Source organism: Ostrea edulis, chromosome 1 (assembly GCF_947568905.1).
Source record: "Ostrea edulis chromosome 1, xbOstEdul1.1, whole genome shotgun sequence".
In the NCBI taxonomy this organism is placed as follows: Eukaryota; Metazoa; Mollusca; class Bivalvia; order Ostreida; family Ostreidae; genus Ostrea; species Ostrea edulis.
Window position 1 is genome coordinate 81,060,184 of NC_079164.1, and position 20,165 is coordinate 81,080,348.

Consider the following 20,165-nt stretch of genomic DNA (forward strand, 5'->3'; position numbering starts at 1 on the left):
AAGATAATTCAAGTTCGGGAGGAATCACGTGTCCATTTTTCTGAATTTTAATCAAATGTATGTTATGCTTCAAGTCTTGGCTATGACTTTGTAATAGCGAAGCATTAAAAACTCATAGCAGACGACTTTGATTGGAAGGGGTAGAGGTTGATAATTATTTGAAATACTACACATTATGTTTGCAAGGATTGGCAGTTTAAAAGTTTCATCTTAGCATTAACTTTATAAACTTTAGAAGTTAATACTGAAAGCAATTAAGTTGTCCATGATTAGAGAGTGTTCCTATTAGCCGCCCCCAAAAGGCACTAGGAAAAAGTCAAGGTCAGAGATTGAAGTGCTGAAGGTTCTTGTACAGAAGGGTATTCACAGGAATATACACTTTATCTAAAGCAATCATTGTGAAAATGTCAATATACAGTGTAGCAGAATGTGTTGTGCAATGAGTGTTACAGTGTGCTAAATTAGTGTGTGCTTTACCATGAAGATGAAGGTTATCATATGGCCATCAATAATCCGAGTTTTGATACAGTTAAATTCAGAATGATCCAACCTGGATCACCATACGGGTGATTCGAGTTCAGATGTTATCTCTCTGAAACTGATGATGTATCAATGCATGTTTTTGTGGAAAGTAATCAACCTTGTTACAGACAAAAACTGCGTACAAAAAGATCATTTCACTGTATGTTTATCTTTTTGACTTTAGGAATATACTCATTATCTTATATAAACATATACTTAAAAATACTGGGGGGGGGGGGGGGGGGGGGTATATAGTGAATTTATCATTAATACAGTAGCTTGATCCGAAGAGTTGGATCACGTCTCATTGATAGAAGCAGATCAAACTTGAGGTTTTGCATCTCATTCGATCTGCACCAGTCGATTCGACATAATTCTACTCTTCAGATCAAGTTACTGAAGTAATAATATATATCTAATGTACTTAATTTTAGACTCATATTATGTACTTTGCTGTCTTGCACATGTGAATTATGAAAGTTTGATGTGGACTCTGTTACCTCATTGTGATCAAACCCTTGCAAGAAAAACGTCCCCTTATGAATTCAGATCATGACACACTGAGTTTTGATTTCTCCTTTAGGAGTTGTCAAATACAAAATATTGCTTCATTAAATGTCATAACTAGGAAAACTCAAACATTTTATTCTTAAGGTGGCTCACAACACCCTGAAATAGTTTCATAAATCAGTACGAATTGATTTAATCATAAAAGATATGATATTGATTGAGATATATAGATATATACAATATGTATACATGACAAAAAGGCAGAAAATATGCAAATTTGGATAAAAACATGATTTTCAAAAAAATTATTTCAAAACATATGAACAAAAGACTGGCGGATTTGAACCCGAGATCTGCAGTTCACCAAACCAATGCTTTAACCACTGAGCTACAATGATAGATAAACAAATTTATCGATACAAATAAGTTCACAAAAGATTTAAATCACCATCTTGTGACTAGTGTCATAAAGAGCTTTAGTGTAGTGAGCTACCTTGAGGTGATTTGGGGTTAATATAGAATGGAGGTTTGATAGATTGTGTTGAATATGAATAGTTACGTGTGAGAATAGTTTTCATTCTGTCACTGGTTAGCCTTCTGCAGGGTATTTAAGGCAATGTGATTCAGTTTCTTTGTGATATGGCAATTGACCTACTTATTGTGAAATTCAAAGTACATGTACTTTGTAGTAATTAAAGTATATATATTATTGATCTGAGGATTTCTCTTTTTTTTCTTTTTTGATGAAGGATAAGTAGCAAACTCCTACAGCAGGCTAGCAAATATTGACTCTAAATTTCTCACTAATTAGATATCATCTCACTAATCGCCGTATGATTCTATATTTACACCTGTCTAATTCTTTTACAGGTAAGTTGAATGTCACAGTATTTGATGCCTGCAGCAGGGTTTGTTTCTTGTCTTTCATGTAAAAAGGTATGCAGTCTTTACTTCCTCAAACACCACAGAATATTGATATACCTTATATTTACTGTAAGCATTCAGTGAAAAGATTTGCATTTCGGAGTTAGATACAGAATTGACTTCGAATCTAGATTCAGTCACATAAATTCTTTTCATGGCATGGACATTTAAAAGCAACATGCTTATTTTTAGTTTGTGATACAGTGCTGGAGCACATTTTAAAATGGATCATTCATCAAGAGTGCATTTTGCAATTTATTCACGACAAAGCTAAAGAAATGGAAGAAGATGCACTGTTAGCACATACAACCATGTTTTCAAATACAGAAGAACGGCACCTTACTATTGTACAATTCCCCTTATGACGGGCGTTTAAAAATCTCCTGAAACAGAACTAATATTAGATATGAGGCTAGGACAAACTTGATACACATATAACTAGTGTGAGATTCCTCAGATTCTTACCCTCACTTTATATTGTGACATGCAAGAGAGGGTCGGTCCAGAGATTGTATTCAAAAGTGTGAATTAAGTGACACCTGGGGATGTTATTTTGCCTACCTTGAACAATTTTATGTTGCGGATCTAGTTTCCATGACATGGGGATCCGATGATCAGTCTACAAGTTAATTATGACTAATAGGATGCTATCTCTATTTAAATGTCCCTTTCACCAATAAAGGAAGTATCATTTTGAATTACGTCACCTCCATTCTATTTCTTTGCGAATAATATCAGCACAAAAATTCACAATATTCCAATCTGGTTCAATTAGTCATGGTTAACTTGTAAAATAATCAGCTGGTTACAGAATTGTTGCATGATTTCAGAAGTTCGATCAGCAAAATCATGTAAATATGTAGGCAAAGTGGTGACACGAGCTGGTGAGGACACAAGCTGGTGAGGCGGGTGTCACTGAATGACCACAGTTCAGACTATCCCTCTCACGTCACAATATAAAAGCAGGGGTAAGAGTCCGAGGAGTCTCCGATTAATATTTGATCATCATGGACGGGTTTGTATTATGGCATAGTGCTGTGTGTCTGTTTATCAGCATGTTTGTAAGGATAAAAAGAGTATTGATATAAAGGCTATGATAATCAAACTTGATGCATGCATTTCCCAATGTGAGAGGATTTATCAATAGTCCTGAAAAGGGTAGGATTATCAAACTTTGTGTACATGGTGTTGATGCCAAGTATATTTTATAAAAGTGATAATTTTTCTTCTCAAGTTATACATTATTGGAGTGAAGGTTTTTATTCAAATTTGAGTTTAGCAAAACCATCTTAAAACTAACATTGATACTGGTGGAGTTCACGTGTTAACTATAGTCTAGTGCGGAAGTTTAGTTTACGCATGTCTAGTCAACTAGTGCACGCAAACGAAGTTTAGTTCAGAAATTAAGATATGGCTGTCTGCAACAAATAAGTTGTGGAATAGTCCATTTTGCAAAGTAGTTTTCGATAATGGCGTTGAAGAATCACAGATGTGCCAGCATAAATCTACTAGCTACAGCTTGTTTCTCGATAACCATGTTTTTTAGGATCGAATATTTTCCCAAAATTATGAATCATTTAATTTAGAATAGTTTTTTAATTGCATTTATTAAGCTTGCTTTCCAAGTGGAGCACAACTGACGTTGATATCAATTGTTGCATTTTACCATGCTTTGAGCAATTGTAAAATGTAAAACATGGGCCTAAATGAGTAAAATCTACTAAAATAATTGAAAACATGCACCTCTTTGTGATTTCTCATATATTCCTCAAAATTTAATCTCTGCTAACGTGCTCAAACTACTTTTCACACTTTGTCTGCCATCTTTGAACTAGACCACTAGTACATGTTAGAATAGTTAGTAATTTTCGACTAGACTCGTTCACTTCCAGCAAACTAAAGCACATTTGGGTGAACTATAGTTTTACTTTTGTGACTATAGTTTGCAATTGAACTCCATCACTTTCTGATAAAAGAGGACAAATTTTGGGGAGGAAACCCTGCCAAGGCAATTCTTCACCATGCAGTTATGTGCATCTATCTATAATTGCAGCTGCTTTCACTGTATCCACATAATGCCTCCTCTAAAGCAGGCTAATCATTAACCTGCATTATTGAAAATTAAAAACTTCCATACAAAATGCCATTATAAGTATATATAGATATTTTAGTCTCCCAAACGAATATTTCCCAGTCCTAAAGATGTGTCATGGTCTCTAGTGAGTAGCATTGCTATCCTTATCTTGAACGAATGAACTAAGGTCAAAGAATGATGGATTCTAGCTTTTTTTGCTTGGAGTGAATTCAGACTTTGTGTGTTTTTGAACAAAACCTGTATGTGTGCTGTAATCTTGGTCAAGGTCAACTGGATTTGGGAACTAAGATGTTAACATTGTAGCCATGCCATTATTAAGAACTGATGACTCTTCTGTAGAATGACTCCAAACTTGTTGCTCATAACTTAATGGTGTGGCATAATCTGTGTCATGTCTGAGCTTCATATTTGTGAACAAAGGCAAAATGATTTTAGATATGTGATGACCCTGAATGGGATGTATAAAAGAAAAAATAGACTTGTCTATCAAGAGAAGGTTCTTTGGACATCCTTGTTTATGTCCTTACCAGATGAAGTAAACACTTTGAAAACCTGCCTGACAGAGAAAGAGGACTCGTGGAAGATGAAGCTTGAGAAGGAAGAGGAGGAGAGCTTGAAGCGAGAACAGGCATTGATTAATGGCTACAAAGCAGAGATAGCCAACCTAAAGAACCAGGTAATTAAAACAGTGCATCATAATGTACAGGTAAAGTGACTGTAAAGAACATTCCACCTGACAAATCATGGAGCTGAAACTTGTACTCTGCAAATCTGAGAAGAATGACTGATGTTCTCAAAAGTAATAGAAAATTTTATGCTGCTGAAAATGAAGATTTGCAGCTATTTGATTTTTTTTTTTCAACTATCAATTTACAGTGATTTTATTTCCGATAATTGGCTGTTTCCCCTTGCAAAAGTGCACAATTTATGCCTATCCAAGGAAATATTATGGTATGGCAATCATGTCTGTCTGTCTGTTCCACTTCATGTCTGGTTCATAACTTAAATATTATGAGACCTAGAATCAACAAACTGTCGGCTGATGCATTATGGGTAGAGAGGGTGGGTCTCACTTCAAAATTAGGTCACTGTGACCATTGATTAAGACAATATGGCAAAATCCTGTCCAACTCATAACTGGACAGTTATTTGATCTAGAATAATCAAACTTGGTCAGTTAATGCATCTTGGGTAGGGAGCGTCACTCTAAATCAGGTCACCGTGACCTATAATTAGGATGATATGGTGTAACCCCTGTTTTGGGCATGTGTAGATTTGAGTCCTAGACCCCTACATATGTAAGGGGGTAATGCAGTAATCCAATTCAATAATTATTACATTAAAGAAATACACATTTTTTCATAAAATGTATGCTATATAACAATATCAATAATTATTTTGTTTCTAACATTAATGATATGAATATATGCAGTATTGTACGACAAAATTTGCCAAGACTTAACAAGCACATCACACAACAGATATAGGAATACTGATCTAACTGAAAGCCATCTTGTTTCAAGGAGTTCAGCTGGACATACAAAGATCATTTTGATTAGAGCCAACTTCTCTGTCCAAGATTCCATTTGTCCCTTGGGAGTATTGATCTGAGCTATGGTGTATCAAAGAGTCCAGCTGGACATGCAAAGATCATTTTGATAAGAACTAAATTGCATCTGTCCAGTTAAAGATTAAATAATGAGTATAATGTAAGAAGGCTGTGTAAATAATTTGTCACTCTTTAGTTTTGGCCCATTTCTTTGTACAACCAAAAATTGTTAGTAATTATGTCATGTGAAAGAAATCTAAATACATGTACCAGGGTAATTATAAAATGAAACATGTTTTGAAATATAGTTATTTGACCATTTCAAGAGACATATTGACAAGTGAATTGTTGTACCATGGTTAACATGATTTTGTCCCATGCACACTCATCTGTTTATGATTATGATTAATAGGCATTTCATTTTGGTATTTGATTTTAAGTTTCAACAAAGAAAATAGCATGTCTTTTAAAAACTTTAATGCTACAAAATCTTGTGCTTTGCTGAAATTAACATGATTATTACCCAGTGTTTCCCCAAAGATATTCAGTGAAGATTACCACGAATTTTCTCAAAAATATTGATGCAGGGTTTGCTAATTCTTATTCTGTATTTAGAATTTATTATTTCCGCAAAAATATTTATTGAAAATTACTGAAAAATATATAATTAAGTTTTACCACTTGGTCAAAAAAAAATCTGCGTATTATACACACTAAGTGGGTCCACCCCCCCCCACCACCACCACCAATTTTCAGGCCCAAAATGGGAGGTGCATATTAAACACAACTGTGTATTATGTTTGGCAAATTACGATAATGAAAATAATATGCTGTTTCATAAATAGCACTTTGTAAACACCAAGCCATTTTAAATTGACATCAAAATCTCTACCTGCACTGTAAACAATCTATTTACTCACAAGTTGCTTCCCTTTGGTAATTTGATGTCATCAGAGACACTCTTGAGAGATGCAGATGATTGATTGTTTTGCTGTTTTCCGCCACACTCAACAATTTTTCAGTTATCTGGTGGTGCCCAGTTTTTATTGGTGGAAGAGAGAACCCAGATACAATGTACCTTGGAAGAGACCCCGACCTTCCGAAAGTAAACTGGGAAACTTTCTCGCTTACCGGAGGGAGCGGGATTCAAACCCGCACCGACCAGAGGTGAGAGGCCGTGTGATTTTGAGTGCGATGCTCTAACCACTCCGCCATGGAGGCCTGAAAAGTGTTCACTAGTTCATTTATAAGGGAAAATGATGCAGTGTGCCGTTTGAATTGCACTACAAAGTCAGATCAGGGATTAAATATGTATTCATTTCCAAAACTTTGCACACTTAAGTTTAAAAGAGACAGTCTTTAACCTTCCAATGACACTAAACTTTGTGAATGGCATTTTGAAAAAGACCAGTTCGCTATCAATATTAATTCAGGAAATGCCTGTTGATATAGTTTAAAAGAATTGAAGAGAAATAGATATGAAGCAGGCATGTAGCATCATTTTTCAAAAAAAAAGGGTGGGGGGGTGTTCATAGATTAGCACTTTGAGTTTTGATTCCAGAGGACCAGTAATCATGCCAACGGTGAACCAAATTTCTCTGTCCTTCTAGTGACTCAAGATAAAATGTAATGTATCACAAATTTCTCTGTCCTTCTAGTGACTCAAGATAAAATGTAATGTATCACAAATTTCTCTGTCCTTCTAGTGACTCAAAATAAAATGTAATGTATCACAAATTTCTCCGTCCTTCTAGTGACTCAAGATAAAATGTAATGTATCACAAATTTCTCTGTCCTTCTAGTGACTCTAGATAAAATGTAATGTATCACAAATTTCTCTGTCCTTCTAGTGACTCAAGATAAAATGTAATGTATCACAAATTTCTCTGTCCTTCTAGTCACTCTAGATAAAATGTAATGTATCACAAATTTCTCTGTCCTTCTAGTGTCTCTAGATAAAATGTAATGTATCACAAATTTCTCTGTCCTTCTAGTGTCTCTAGATAAAATGTAATGCATCATTTCTACTATATTAAAAAAAAGTATTGAATTGCAATTTTTATACGCCTGTTAAAGACGGGCGGGGCGTATTGTGGTATACCGTCATCTGTCCGGACCGTGTAGTCAAAATGAACCGTAAGTTCCAGGATCTTACAACTTGGTATATTTGATCACTTTGATGAGAGGAAGATGCCTTTTGTTTTTCAAGGTCAAAGGTTAAGGTCGTAGTTTCAGTGAATAGGTAAACCTTGTAGGTAGAATACACACCGAACTATTGGGGCTAGGACCATCAAACTTGGTAAACATACTCTTCATGCCAAGTAGAGAATGTCATTTGTTCTTCAAGGTTAAAGGTCAAGATCACTTAGTAGGAAAACCTTGTTTTCATTTTCCAGATTTTTTTTTGTAATGAATACAGTTATTGTCCTAATTTGTCACAACCTCCCTCTCAGAGAAATACATGATAATCTGTTCACATTTCAACATAGTTTTCTGGATTTTTATATGCCCATCATTAGACGGGGCATATTATGTTATGCTTCGTAACTTGTTTATAAAAGTTGAAAAAAAAGAAATAAAACAATTTGATTTCCCCCAGTAGGTTGATCTTTGAAATATATTCATTTCATCACTTGAAACACTTTGCAAATTTAAAAAAAACATTGTGAAAAAAGGGGGGTTCACCTGTGACTGTTCTAATGACCTTTACAAATGTAGATGAATAAACATTAGAACTGACAAATATCAGCACATTTCATTAAATAATGAATGCCTGAATAAAAGTATCAGTTATCTGCAATTGCCTCAGGCTTTGAAGGTCAATGGTCAACCGTATTATTCCATTTGAGACCATCTGACAAATTGTTCGAGCAAGGTGAACAATCACTTTTATAAGGCATGCACTTTGCTTAATTGGCTGAAACAAGTTGGGTTTTTATTGAATCTCTGGTATACATGTACCAACACATTCTGTTGCTAGAATGTCCCATTCTATAAAAAAACAACTGTTACAGTGTTATTACTTTGATAAGTGTTTTCTGCTGGATTTTCTCTTATGATGTCACGAAAAGGAAAAGTAACTGTCAAATTTTCATCAATTTTGGTGATTTTTAAACAGGTAAATAAGAAATACATGAGGGTTTAAAATTGCACAACATGTTGATTTTCCTTATTAAACTATTCTATATGTAACAAACATCATGAAGAAGTAAAGCTGTTTTCTGTGCATTTGACCTTTAAACAAGTAGAGTTGACACTTTACGAAGTACAATTTCATCAAAACAGTAACTTGAACAAGCAGGATATTTTATTTCCACAGTAATTTAAGCAAGAGGGGACTACTACTAAGTATGATTTCATCAACACAACAAATAGCTAGGTCATTTTATACCATTTCAGCAATACACAAGACACCTTTTTTTAGCTCACCTGAACCGAAGGTTCAAGTGAGCTATTCTGATCACATTTTGTCCGGCGTCCGTCTGTCTGTCTGTCCGTCTGTCTGTAAACTTTTCACATTTTCGACTTCTTCTCCAGAACCACTGGGCCAATTTCAACCTAACTTGGCCAAAAGCATCCTTGGGTGAAGGGCTTTCAAGTTTGTTCAAATGAAGGGCCATGTCCCTTTCAAAGGGGAGATAATCACAAAAATGCAAAAATAGGGTGGGGTCATTTAAAAATCTTCTTCTCAAGAACCACTGGGCCAGAAGAGCTGAAATTTACCTGAAAGCTTCCTGACATATTGTAGATTCAAGTTTGTTCAAATCATGGCCCCCGGTGGTAGGATGGGGCCACAAGGGGGGATCAAAGTTTTACATACAAATATATAGGGAAAAACTTTAAAAATCTTCTTCTCAAGAACCACTAAGCCAGAAAAGCTGAGATTTACATGAAAGCTTCCTGACATAATGCAGATTCAAGTTTGTTCAAATCATGGGCCCCGGGGGTTGGATGGGGCCACAATAGGGGATCAAAGTTTTACATACAAATATATAGGAAAAATCTTTAAAAATCTTCTTCTCAAGAACCACTGAGTCAGAAAAGCTGATTTTTACCTGAAAACTTTCTGACATAGTGCAGATTCAAGTTTGTTCAAATCATAGCCCCCGGGGATAAGATGGGGCCCCAAGGGGGGATCAAAGTTTTGCACACAAATATATAGGGAAAAACTTTAAAAATCTTCTTCTCAAGAACCACTAAGCCAGAAAAGCTGAGATTTACATGAAAGCTTCCTGACATAATGCAGATTCAAGTTTGTTCAAATCATGGGCCCCGGGGGTTGGATGGGGCCACAATAGGGGATCAAAGTTTTACATACAAATATATAGGAAAAATCTTTAAAAATCTTCTTCTCAAGAACCACTGAGCCAGAAGAGCTGATTTTTACCTGAAAACTTTCTGACATAGTGCAGATTCAAGTTTGTTCAAATCATGGCCCCGGGGATAAGATGGGGCCCCAAGGGGTGGATCAAAGTTTTACACACAAATATATAGGGAAAAACTTTAAAAATCTTCTTCTCAAGAACCACTAAGCCAGAAAAGCTGAGATTTACATGAAAGCTTCCTGACATAATGCAGATTCAAGTTTGTTCAAATCATGGCCCCCGGGGGTTGGATGGGGCCACAATAGGGGATCAAAGTTTTACATACAAATATATAGGAAAAATCTTTAAAAATCTTCTTCTCAAGAACCACTGAGCCAGAAAAGCTGATTTTTACCTGAAAACTTTCTGACATAGTGCAGATTCAAGTTTGTTCAAATCATGGCCCCCGGGGGTAGGATGGGGCCACAAGGGAGGATCAAAGTTTTACATACAAATATATAGGAAAAATCTTTAAAAATCTTCTTCTCAAGAACCACTGAGCCAGAAAAGCTGATTTTTACCTGAAAACTTTCTGACATAGTGCAGATTCAAGTTTGTTCAAATCATGGCCCCCGGGGGTAGGATGGGGCCACAAGGGAGGATCAAAGTTTTACATACAAATATATAGGGAAAAACTTTAAAAATCTTCTTCTCAAGAACCACTAAGCCAGAAAAGCTGAGATTTACATGAAAGCTTCCTGACATAATGCAGATTCAAGTTTGTTCAAATCATGGGCTCCGGGGGTTGGATGGGGCCACAAGGGAGGATCAAAGTTTTACATACAAATATATAGGAAAAATCTTCTTCTCAAGAACCACTGAGCCAGAAAAGCTGATTTTTACATGAAAACTTTTTGACATAGTGCAGATTCAAGTTTGTTCAAATCATGGCCCCTGGGGGTAGGATGAGGCCACAAGGGGGATCAAAGTTTTACATACAAATATATAGTTAAAATCTTTTTCTCAATAACCACTGAGTCAGAAAAGCTGATATTTACAAGAAAACTTTCTGACATAGTGAAGATTCAAGATTGTTCAAATCATGGCCCCTGGGGGGTAGGATGGGGCCACAAGTGGGGGGGGGGGGGTCAAGGTTTTACATACAAATAGAGGAAAAAGCTTTAAAAATCTTCTCAAGAACCATTGGGCCAAAGAAGTTGACATTTACATGAAAGCTTTCTAACATAGTGTAGATTCAAGTTTGCAAAGGGTAGTTTGGGCCATAATAGGGACTAAGGTTTTACATGCAAATATATATGGAAAGTCTTCAGATATGGGCCAAAGTGACTCAGGTGAGCAATGTGGCCCATGGGCCTCTTGTTTTTTCATTTCTTTTTATTCAGGTATAAAGTACCACAGATTGTCATGAACTGAAACCTGATTATCTGTAGCACTATGCAGTTATAACAGTTAAAGCTGTATGGTCCGAATTACAATATTTTTTTCCATCTCATAAAAACGCTATTAAATCATCTCGCGTATGTAGTTATGAGGCTGTACAACATATCATAAATTATTTCACCTGTTTTAACCAAAATTATTTGATTTTAAATCGATGTTTACAAATAACCGCGTCACTATGCCATTTCAAGTGACAGTCACGTGACCAGTTCAAACTTTCAGATCATCGGTGGTCTTATCTGTGTAAAGCTGTGTATTTTGTTATAACAGTAGCGTACCACAAGTTTAATAGAAATAAAAATATCAAATACCTCTTAGTAATTCGTTGTTTTACGCTCTTACAGCCTTAAAACTGACAGTTGTGTATGAGTTAATGCATCATGTTGGGATTCCCCTGACGCGCGTGGGTCTATTTATAGACATCTCTTATGGGGTGATTTATATATGTACCCACTATATTTACTTTCTAAATAATATTTGCACTATTTTCTTTTACATGCAGATGTTTTCAAGCATGTAATTAATGGAAAGTTAATAACTTTATGAACTAATTAATCTGCTTTAAAGTAATTATGTACAAAAACAATACATGATGATCGGGTCATACAGCTTTAAAGAATAAGTAACTGTATGAATAACATGACATATGATGATATAATAACCTAAGGATAACCCATAAAAGCTTCAATTAGCTTATTTCCAATGGGGTCCTTGTATTTATATAATAGATATGATCAACAGACAAAACAATAAAAATTATATGACCAACAATTGGAATTTGGCCAGGTTTTGATTAATAGTTGCATAATGCGTTGAAAAATGACAAGCTTCAGACACATTTTATAATAGAATACTGTGTTCAAAAAATAATTACATGTATTAAACAAAATTGGACATGATGTTATCTGGTGATACCCCTTGCCTTGCTGGCTGATAAGGACTTTACAGATTTTAAAAACTTTGCTTAGTTGCCAACTCTTTTGTATCTAAAGGTAAATTTATCAAAGTTTGACCAACAAAAATTTTATGCACTGAATTTTTATGACTGTACACTAAGAAATTGTTTTCTTTGCAAATATTGTGACATTTTTGGCATTCATTCTCCTCTGTTTCTCAATTCATCAGCAAAGAAATTTGACCTTTGGCATATTCCACAATAACACTTTTTAACACGCACAGGCAGTGAAATATTATAAGTCAGATATTAATGTCTACAAGTTCTTAATTAAAATTAAAAATTCTTGATATGAGTCGGGGAAAAGAAAAATAAGGAAGTTGTTGAAAATCTCCAAGACTTATTTTATTATGATTTACTGGTACTATGAATGATTTTAAAGAAAAATACCTAAGCCTAATTTTTCCCACTTCAAAAGGAGAGGATGGTAGTTTTAAAAAGAATTGGATTGCTTCATAATTTTGGAAAACATAGGTCAAGGTAAAATGATTTGGCCTTGGTCGGGACAATGTTTAACAATTACGGGGGGGGGGGGGGGGGGGGGGGGGGGGGGGTCAACTTTACATGAGGCTTTGCATTTATTTGAAATGTATAATCAAGCAACTTATCTGCATATTTTCAGTTGTCTGTTATGAAGGCTGAACATCGACACAATAGCCCAAGTCCCCTTAAATCTCCATCCAAACATAGGAAACACCAGGATCATTTCATGGAGGACTTGTCAAAACAACTTAAAGACCTCCAGGAAGAATTTGACAAGAACTCTGCAGCAACACTTGAGTTAGAAGAGGCTCTTCACAAGACGAAACAAACAAATGAAGAATTAGAAGAGTCTCTCCACAGAGAAAAACAGACAAATGAGGAGATACAAAATGCTCTTAGCAAGTCAAAACAGACTAATGAGGAATTACAAGAAGCTCTTCACAAGTCAAAACAGACAAATGTGGAATTACAAGAAGCTCTTCACAAGTCAAAACAGACAAATGTGGAATTACAAGAAGCTCTTCACAAGGAAAAACAGACAAATGAGGAATTACAAGAGGCTATTCACAAGGGAAAACAGACAAATGAGGAGGCTATTCACAAGGAAAAACAGACAAATGAGGAGGCTGTTCAAAAGGAAAAGCAGACAAATGAGGAATTACAAGAGGCTCTTCACAAGTTAAAACAGACTAATGAGGAATTACAAGAAGCTCTTCACAAGTTAAAACAGACTAATGAGGAATTACAAGAAGCTCTTAATAAGGAAAAACAGACAAATGAGGAGGCTGTTCAAAAGGAAAAACAGACTAATGTGGAATTACAAGAAACTCTTCACAAGGAAAAACAGACAAATGATGAGGCTGTTCAAAAGGAAAAACAGACTAATGTGGAATTACATGAAGCTCTTCACAAGTTAAAACAGACTAATGAGGAATTACAAGAAGCTCTTAACAAGGAAAAACAGACAAATGAGGAGGCTGTTCAAAAGGAAAAACAGACTAATGAGGAGGCTGTTCAAAAGGAAAAACAGACTAATGTGGAATTACAAGAAACTCTTCACAAGGAAAAACAGACTAATGAGGAATTACAAGAAACTCTTCACAAGGAAAAACAGACTAATGTGGAATTACATGAAGCTCTTCACAAGTTAAAACAGACTAATGAGGAATTACAAGAAGCTCTTAACAAGGAAAAACAGACAAATGAGGAGGCTGTTCAAAAGGAAAAACAGACTAATGAGGAGGCTGTTCAAAAGGAAAAACAGACTAATGTGGAATTACAAGAAACTCTTCACAAGGAAAAACAGACAAATAAGGAGTTACAGGAGGCTCTTCAAAAGACAAAATCTGCAATTGATTTAAAAACTGGAAATGAAGAAGCAATGCAAAAGCAGGAATCAGATAATGGAAAATCTGCAGATTTGGAAAAAATTGTTGAAGGTTTGAAATGCAAGATAGCTGAAAAGGATGTAGAGATAGCAGAATTGAAAGAACATTCTAACAAACTAGATCTGTCAATGGGGAGAGACATGCAGTTTCAGCTAGACGAGGCACACATTGAGATTTCACAACTTCAGGGTGAACTTACAAAGCTAGAACGCAAAGCAGTGAATTTAGAGAAACTTTATAAAGAGAAAACCAAACAAAATATGGAACTCAATGATGAATTGAACAAAGTGAAAGTAGCAAAAGAAATGCTAGAGGAAGATCTGCAAGACCAGGAGGAGACAGAAGGGAAATTAGTAGAAACGTCCAAGGAAAAGGATCAACTGAAAAAGAGATTTGAAGAACTAGAAAAAGAGATAAAACAGCATCAGGATAACTCTGATGAGAAGTGTGTCATCATTCAAAAAGAGAATGCTGAATTGAAGGAGAAAATTGAAAAGCTAGAGTATAAGCTTACTGAGGAAGAAAATGCAGGCTGTACAATGAAGTCTGAGTTGGAAGCTGCAACAGTTGAGATCAAGAAGTATGAAGTGCTAAGTGAGACCCATGAAAAGAAGATAAAAGAATTGCTGGACCAGCTTGGCAATTGTGCACAGTGCCGGGAGTGGCAGACAAAGAACACTGACATTGAAGAGGCCTTAGAGGCCTTGAAAGGAGAGGTGAGGTTTTTACAGGGGGAGGCTGAGCCTCTGAAAGAAGAGCTTACAACACTGAGAAGTGACTTCAAAACTAAAAATGTGGAAGTTGGTGATTTAAAGGAAAGATATGAAAATATTCAAAGTGAACTAGAAAAGAAGGAACATACATTTGAAGAAACTCTTGAGAACTCGAACAAACAAATGATCAGTATGATAAACTGAAACAGAGGATGGAAATTTTAAATGGTGACTTTCAGGAAAAGAATGAAGAACTTGAAAGATTAAAATTTGCTCAGGCAGACATGATGGAACAGCTGAACACTACAAATGATCAGGTGCATGAGCTTAGTGATGCCAAACTGAAATTCGCTGAATGAAATCCTCACTTCACATGCAGAAAACTTTGTATGAAAAGGCCAAAGCTGATTTAGTGACTCTGAAGGAAGAGAGAAGTAGGCTACTCTCAAATGAGAAAAAATGGCAGGAACAGATAGAGAGTTTGGAAACTAGAACTAAATCTATAGAAACAGACAGGGAGGAACACGCTGTACTACAAACTGATTTGGCAGATTTGAAAAAGAAGTTTACGTATCAGAAGAAAAATTGAAGATCATTCAGGATGAGAAAAGTTATTTTGAAAAGAAATGTGATGAAACTGAACATAAACTTTTAACCGTTTCAACTGAAAAACAAAACAGGAGTAATGAATTTGTGAAACAAGTCTGTGAACTGGAATCAAAATACAGACCGCTGAAAATAACTGTGAAGACCTCAGAAAATGCAACATTTCAATACAAGCTGAAAAGAATGATCTTTCCAGGAAATTGGAAAACATTTCACAAGAAAGGAGAACCTTCTGACAGATTTGCAGTGTAAATTGAAGAATCAGAAGACATGATCCGGAGACAAAATGACATTTCATTAGAACTGCAAACAAAATGTAAAGAATTAGAAAAAATCAAATCAGATCTACAAGAAAAAATATCTCAAAAGGCTAACCATGAGTTCAAATCATAAAAGTGATGTTTTGACTTCAGAAATTTCAGTATTTCAAGGGAATCAAAGGAGGACTCGTGCATTATTTGTCCCAGCAATTCAGAAAGAACTGGACTCGGTAAGTACATATACATCAATGTATATTTCATATTTTCAAATTTCATGCTCCCATGAAACAAGCGGGCATTTTGGTTTGCAACTTGTCAGTCAGTGGACCAAGTGTTGTCCACTCAATAAGAACCCTGTGCTTGACAGGCATAAAAAACTTTTTTACTGTGATCCCTTTTGATTTTGAGGACACAAGGTTAAAGGGACTGGTTCACGATTTTTGATGAAAATATTTTTCATTTTTTTATGTTAAACATTAAAAATATAACTCTTTTAATGTTGACAGCCAAAATTTTGACCTTTTGAAGGCAAGAATAAAAGCAATATTTTAGCCTTAAATATGTGTTATGTAAAACAAAGACTCCAGTCTTTTTATGTATACAAACAAACAAGTGAAATATTGATTTTGTAATATAAAGCATCTTAATTTTGCATAGTCACAAATTTAAACTTTTAGATGACACATTTACCCCAACAATGCTTGAAATGTGAAAGATATAATAAAATTAGCTCAATATTTATTTCTTTTTAAATTTCGTAAACAATAACATACTGCAATCTTTGTTTACAAAACAAATAATAAACTCTCTAAATGAGCTTCTGTGATAAAATATATAACCTTAATTTTTATATGAAATCTTTGAAATACATTAGACAGTAGTTTTGATAATTAAAAATGAAAAATAAAATTTTGGTGAAAATCGTGAATCAGTCCCTTTAAGGGGCAATCTACTTCTGGACATAGCAAGATATTGTCTGCTCAATATGTTGAGAATCCTTTGATTGACAGATATCAAACCTAATACATTGGTTCCCCCTTAAGGAGTAGATAACCCCTATTATTGGTTTTGAGTTCAAGGGTCAAACTGGACATAATAAGACATTGTCCACTCAACATCTTGAGAACCCTTTGTTTGACAGACATCAAACTTGGTACACTGGTACATCACCCCCATTACAAGGTCATGGATCAAATATTAGTCCTGGGCATAGGAAAATATTGTCCACTTAATATCTTGTGAACCCTTTGCATGCCAGACATCAACCTTGGTACGCTGATACCCCTGAAAGAGTAGATAATCCCATTGGTTTTCAAGTCACAAGATCAAAGGTCATGACTCAAGTGATTGGGTATCTTAAAAACTCTTCATATTGTTTTGTAAGTTTTTCAGGTTGAATCTCACAAGTTGGATATGAAAAAAATTCTGCTTAACATACTGAAACCCATATTTTTCACTATCATTACAGACATTCTAAATTTAAAAGTTGACCATTTTCAACAATTCCACATGTTTCTAAAACAGTCCCTGTTTATGTACAGTGTATTACTCTTTACTACACAGAGCCATGAGAGAGAACAAACTCTTAAGAAACAGCTTCAGACAGCTGGGGAGAACATAAAGGAGCTGAACAACAAGATCTGTGATCTGGAGGACCAGGTGTCGAAACTTCACCAGAGAGAACAAGAGCAGAGGTCAATAGGACTCATCAGGTATTCCTCACCCCCACCCACCCCCAAAAAATCATCCCATCCTGTCTTGCAAACTGGAATAACACAATTTTGTGTCTGCTTTAAGATACCAATTCATAACTCGAGTTTTTCATAACTTATACAAGTATCTGTCATAGGATGCAAATTTTTTTTTTATGGATTTTATTTATTAAAAAAGGGGGGGGGGGGGGCTTGGATTTAAGGTAATCTTTGATGATGGTCATTGTGGTTCTGTGCTTACACAGATATGCTTCTGTGAACCAATGCAGTTGAAAGGGTTAGGTAGACTTTCATGCTCCAATGAACAATGCAGTGAAAGGGTAAGGTAGGCTTTCATGCCTCCAATGAACCAATGCAGTGAAAGGGTTAGCTAGACTGCCAGTGAATGCCGATTTGCTCTTTTGCTGTTGATTGTAGCTTAACCCATAGTTTATGTCACTCAATTTATTTTAAAATTATCACCAGTAACAAAATCTTTGATTATTAGGACTTTGTCTATAAGCGGGAGTCCTGTAGCGATATCAGCCTATGCATTCTGTAACATTAAGAGTTTTCTGTTTTTTGCACCTTTTATTTAAAAAAATTTTTTTTTTTTTTTTTGGTGTTGTCCCTGCAGCTACTGAATTGAACCTCATATCAGTGGGTACAGATAAAGATTGAGTTTGGGCTTTCTTGCCTTATTTTCTAAAGCATTATGGACCTTGTTTATTTGTTTACATTTACTGATGCTGGGAGTTTTCTGTTGGAATATGCTGTGATAAATGTTTGAAGGTATGTCTTGACTTTATAGTATAGTAGGAAAATATGTGAGGATTTTTTTAAATTTTTCTTTTTTTTATTTTGAGGCTGCAATTTAAAAATACAGCAATAAGACCTCCATAAACCGCAGAAAAAGTTGTGCTGTAAATTGAAGGTGTGTTTAATGGGAGAATCTGTTACTGATGTAAAGTTGTGCTGTAAATTGAAGGTGTGTTTAATGGGAGGATCTGTTACTGATGTAAAGTTGTGCTGTAAATTGAAGGTGTGTTTAATGGGAGAATATGTTACTGATGTAAAGTTGTGCTGTAAATTGAAGGTGTGTTTGATGGGAGGATCTGTTGCTGATCTATCCCATTTTTTTTCTCAGAGAGCTGCAGCTAAATATCTGTATAGGCATTTTATTTGTAACTTCAAAGTTTGCTTGGACTTATCAAAATTGTCTCAACTCAACCTTTTCGAAAAAACACGAGTCCATTACTCATCATGCTAAAATCCTATGGAGAAGCCTGAATTACTTCCTGAAAGTTCTAGAAAATGTGATTCTGAATAAATGTATAAATTATTTTCCTAAACTGCACTGAATGACAGTGACTATGCATTCCTTTTATGAATGAACAGATATAAACTAAAATCGAATTTAAAACATTGTAGGAGCCACGACTGAGCATACCCAGCAGTTCAGTTGACCTTGACAATCTGCGAGATGAGGTGAACCAGAAGATGACTTTGATACAAGACTTACAACGAGAGTTGATAAGAAAGGACGGCAGACTCCAGACCGAGAAGATGAAAAACAAGCAGTTGATGGAGGAACGTAGTGACGAGAAAAGGCGATATGAGCTGCATCAAAAGTAGGCGAAACAATGTATCCTGATCAGTTTAAACTTGGTATTGTAGTCATGTAACTTTGATCAAATCAGGATTGAATATGATTTAGGATATGTTAATTCTGATATTCAATAATTCGCCTTCCAGAAGAGAATTGACAAATCTCTTATACACATGGGTGGTCTGTTTTGTAATCATATTTGGACTTACAAGTAAATAAATACAAGTAACAAGAGGAGATATTTCTGTAGATGCCGCAGCCAATGAGGAGTGTATTGCTGTGTTAAAGACAGCCCTGTCAGAACAAGAGGAGACCATGGAACACCAGGATATGCTGATTCAACAACATGAGAAAAACATTGAAAAAATACAAAAAAGGTACCGAGCATGTCATCTTGTACCACACCTTGTTTGGTCTGTACCTCCACCATCAGGGTTACGTTTTTGGGTCCTCTTTGTGTGTGAGTTTATGTGTGAACAGAACTACAATGAAAGCTGATGCATGGGTTTGATTCAATTTTTTTGTACTGATAGCTCACTGACAAGACCTGATTGAATTGTGGGTGTAATTTGTACCTGAGTTGCAGATACGGACAGTCTGTAGAGGACTTGCACGTATATTGCCTTATCAGTGTGCTACAGTAGCTCAATGCATTAGAGTTCATCCATCGATAACAGAAGTCAAGCAATGGCAAGGATAGAAAGAGAGACTCTTTTGAAAGAATTTTTATGCCCCAATGATCAGAGATTTGGGGCATAGTTTTTGGCCAATTTGTCCGATTTTTTTTTTTTACTTTGGTTGCAACTTTTGAATGGATGATGATAGGACTTCCATATTTCTCATGTGTATTCCTTGTGACAAGACCTTTGTTTTGGTTTCTAAATTTGGACCTCATGACCTTTACTTTGGGGTTTTACCTACTTTTGAAAATTTTTAGCCTTGCAGACTTTCTTTAGGGTCTGTGTAAGTCCCATTCCCAATTCTAAAAGCAAGGTTTTTTCAAGTTATGCTTTAAAATTACCAAACAATGAAAACAAATCAAACAGGGTAGCTTTATTGTTCATAAATCTCCTTCACAAGCCCACAGGTTACTAA

General features: G+C 35.4%; 2 protein-coding genes across 2 annotated transcripts in view; one reads left to right on the forward strand and one right to left on the reverse strand.

Moving 5' to 3' along the window:
* The window catches only part of LOC130054058 (uncharacterized), a 1,204,346-nt gene that overhangs the window by 987,507 nt on the left and 196,674 nt on the right, over positions 1-20,165 (reverse strand). The window lies entirely within an intron of this gene.
* Positions 4,494-15,108, forward strand: LOC130048214 (golgin subfamily A member 6-like protein 25). Its single transcript, XM_056144616.1, has 2 exons — positions 4,494-4,727; positions 12,943-15,108. Exons 1-2 carry the CDS (start codon positions 4,494-4,496, stop codon positions 15,106-15,108), a joined length of 2,400 nt encoding a protein of 799 aa, XP_056000591.1.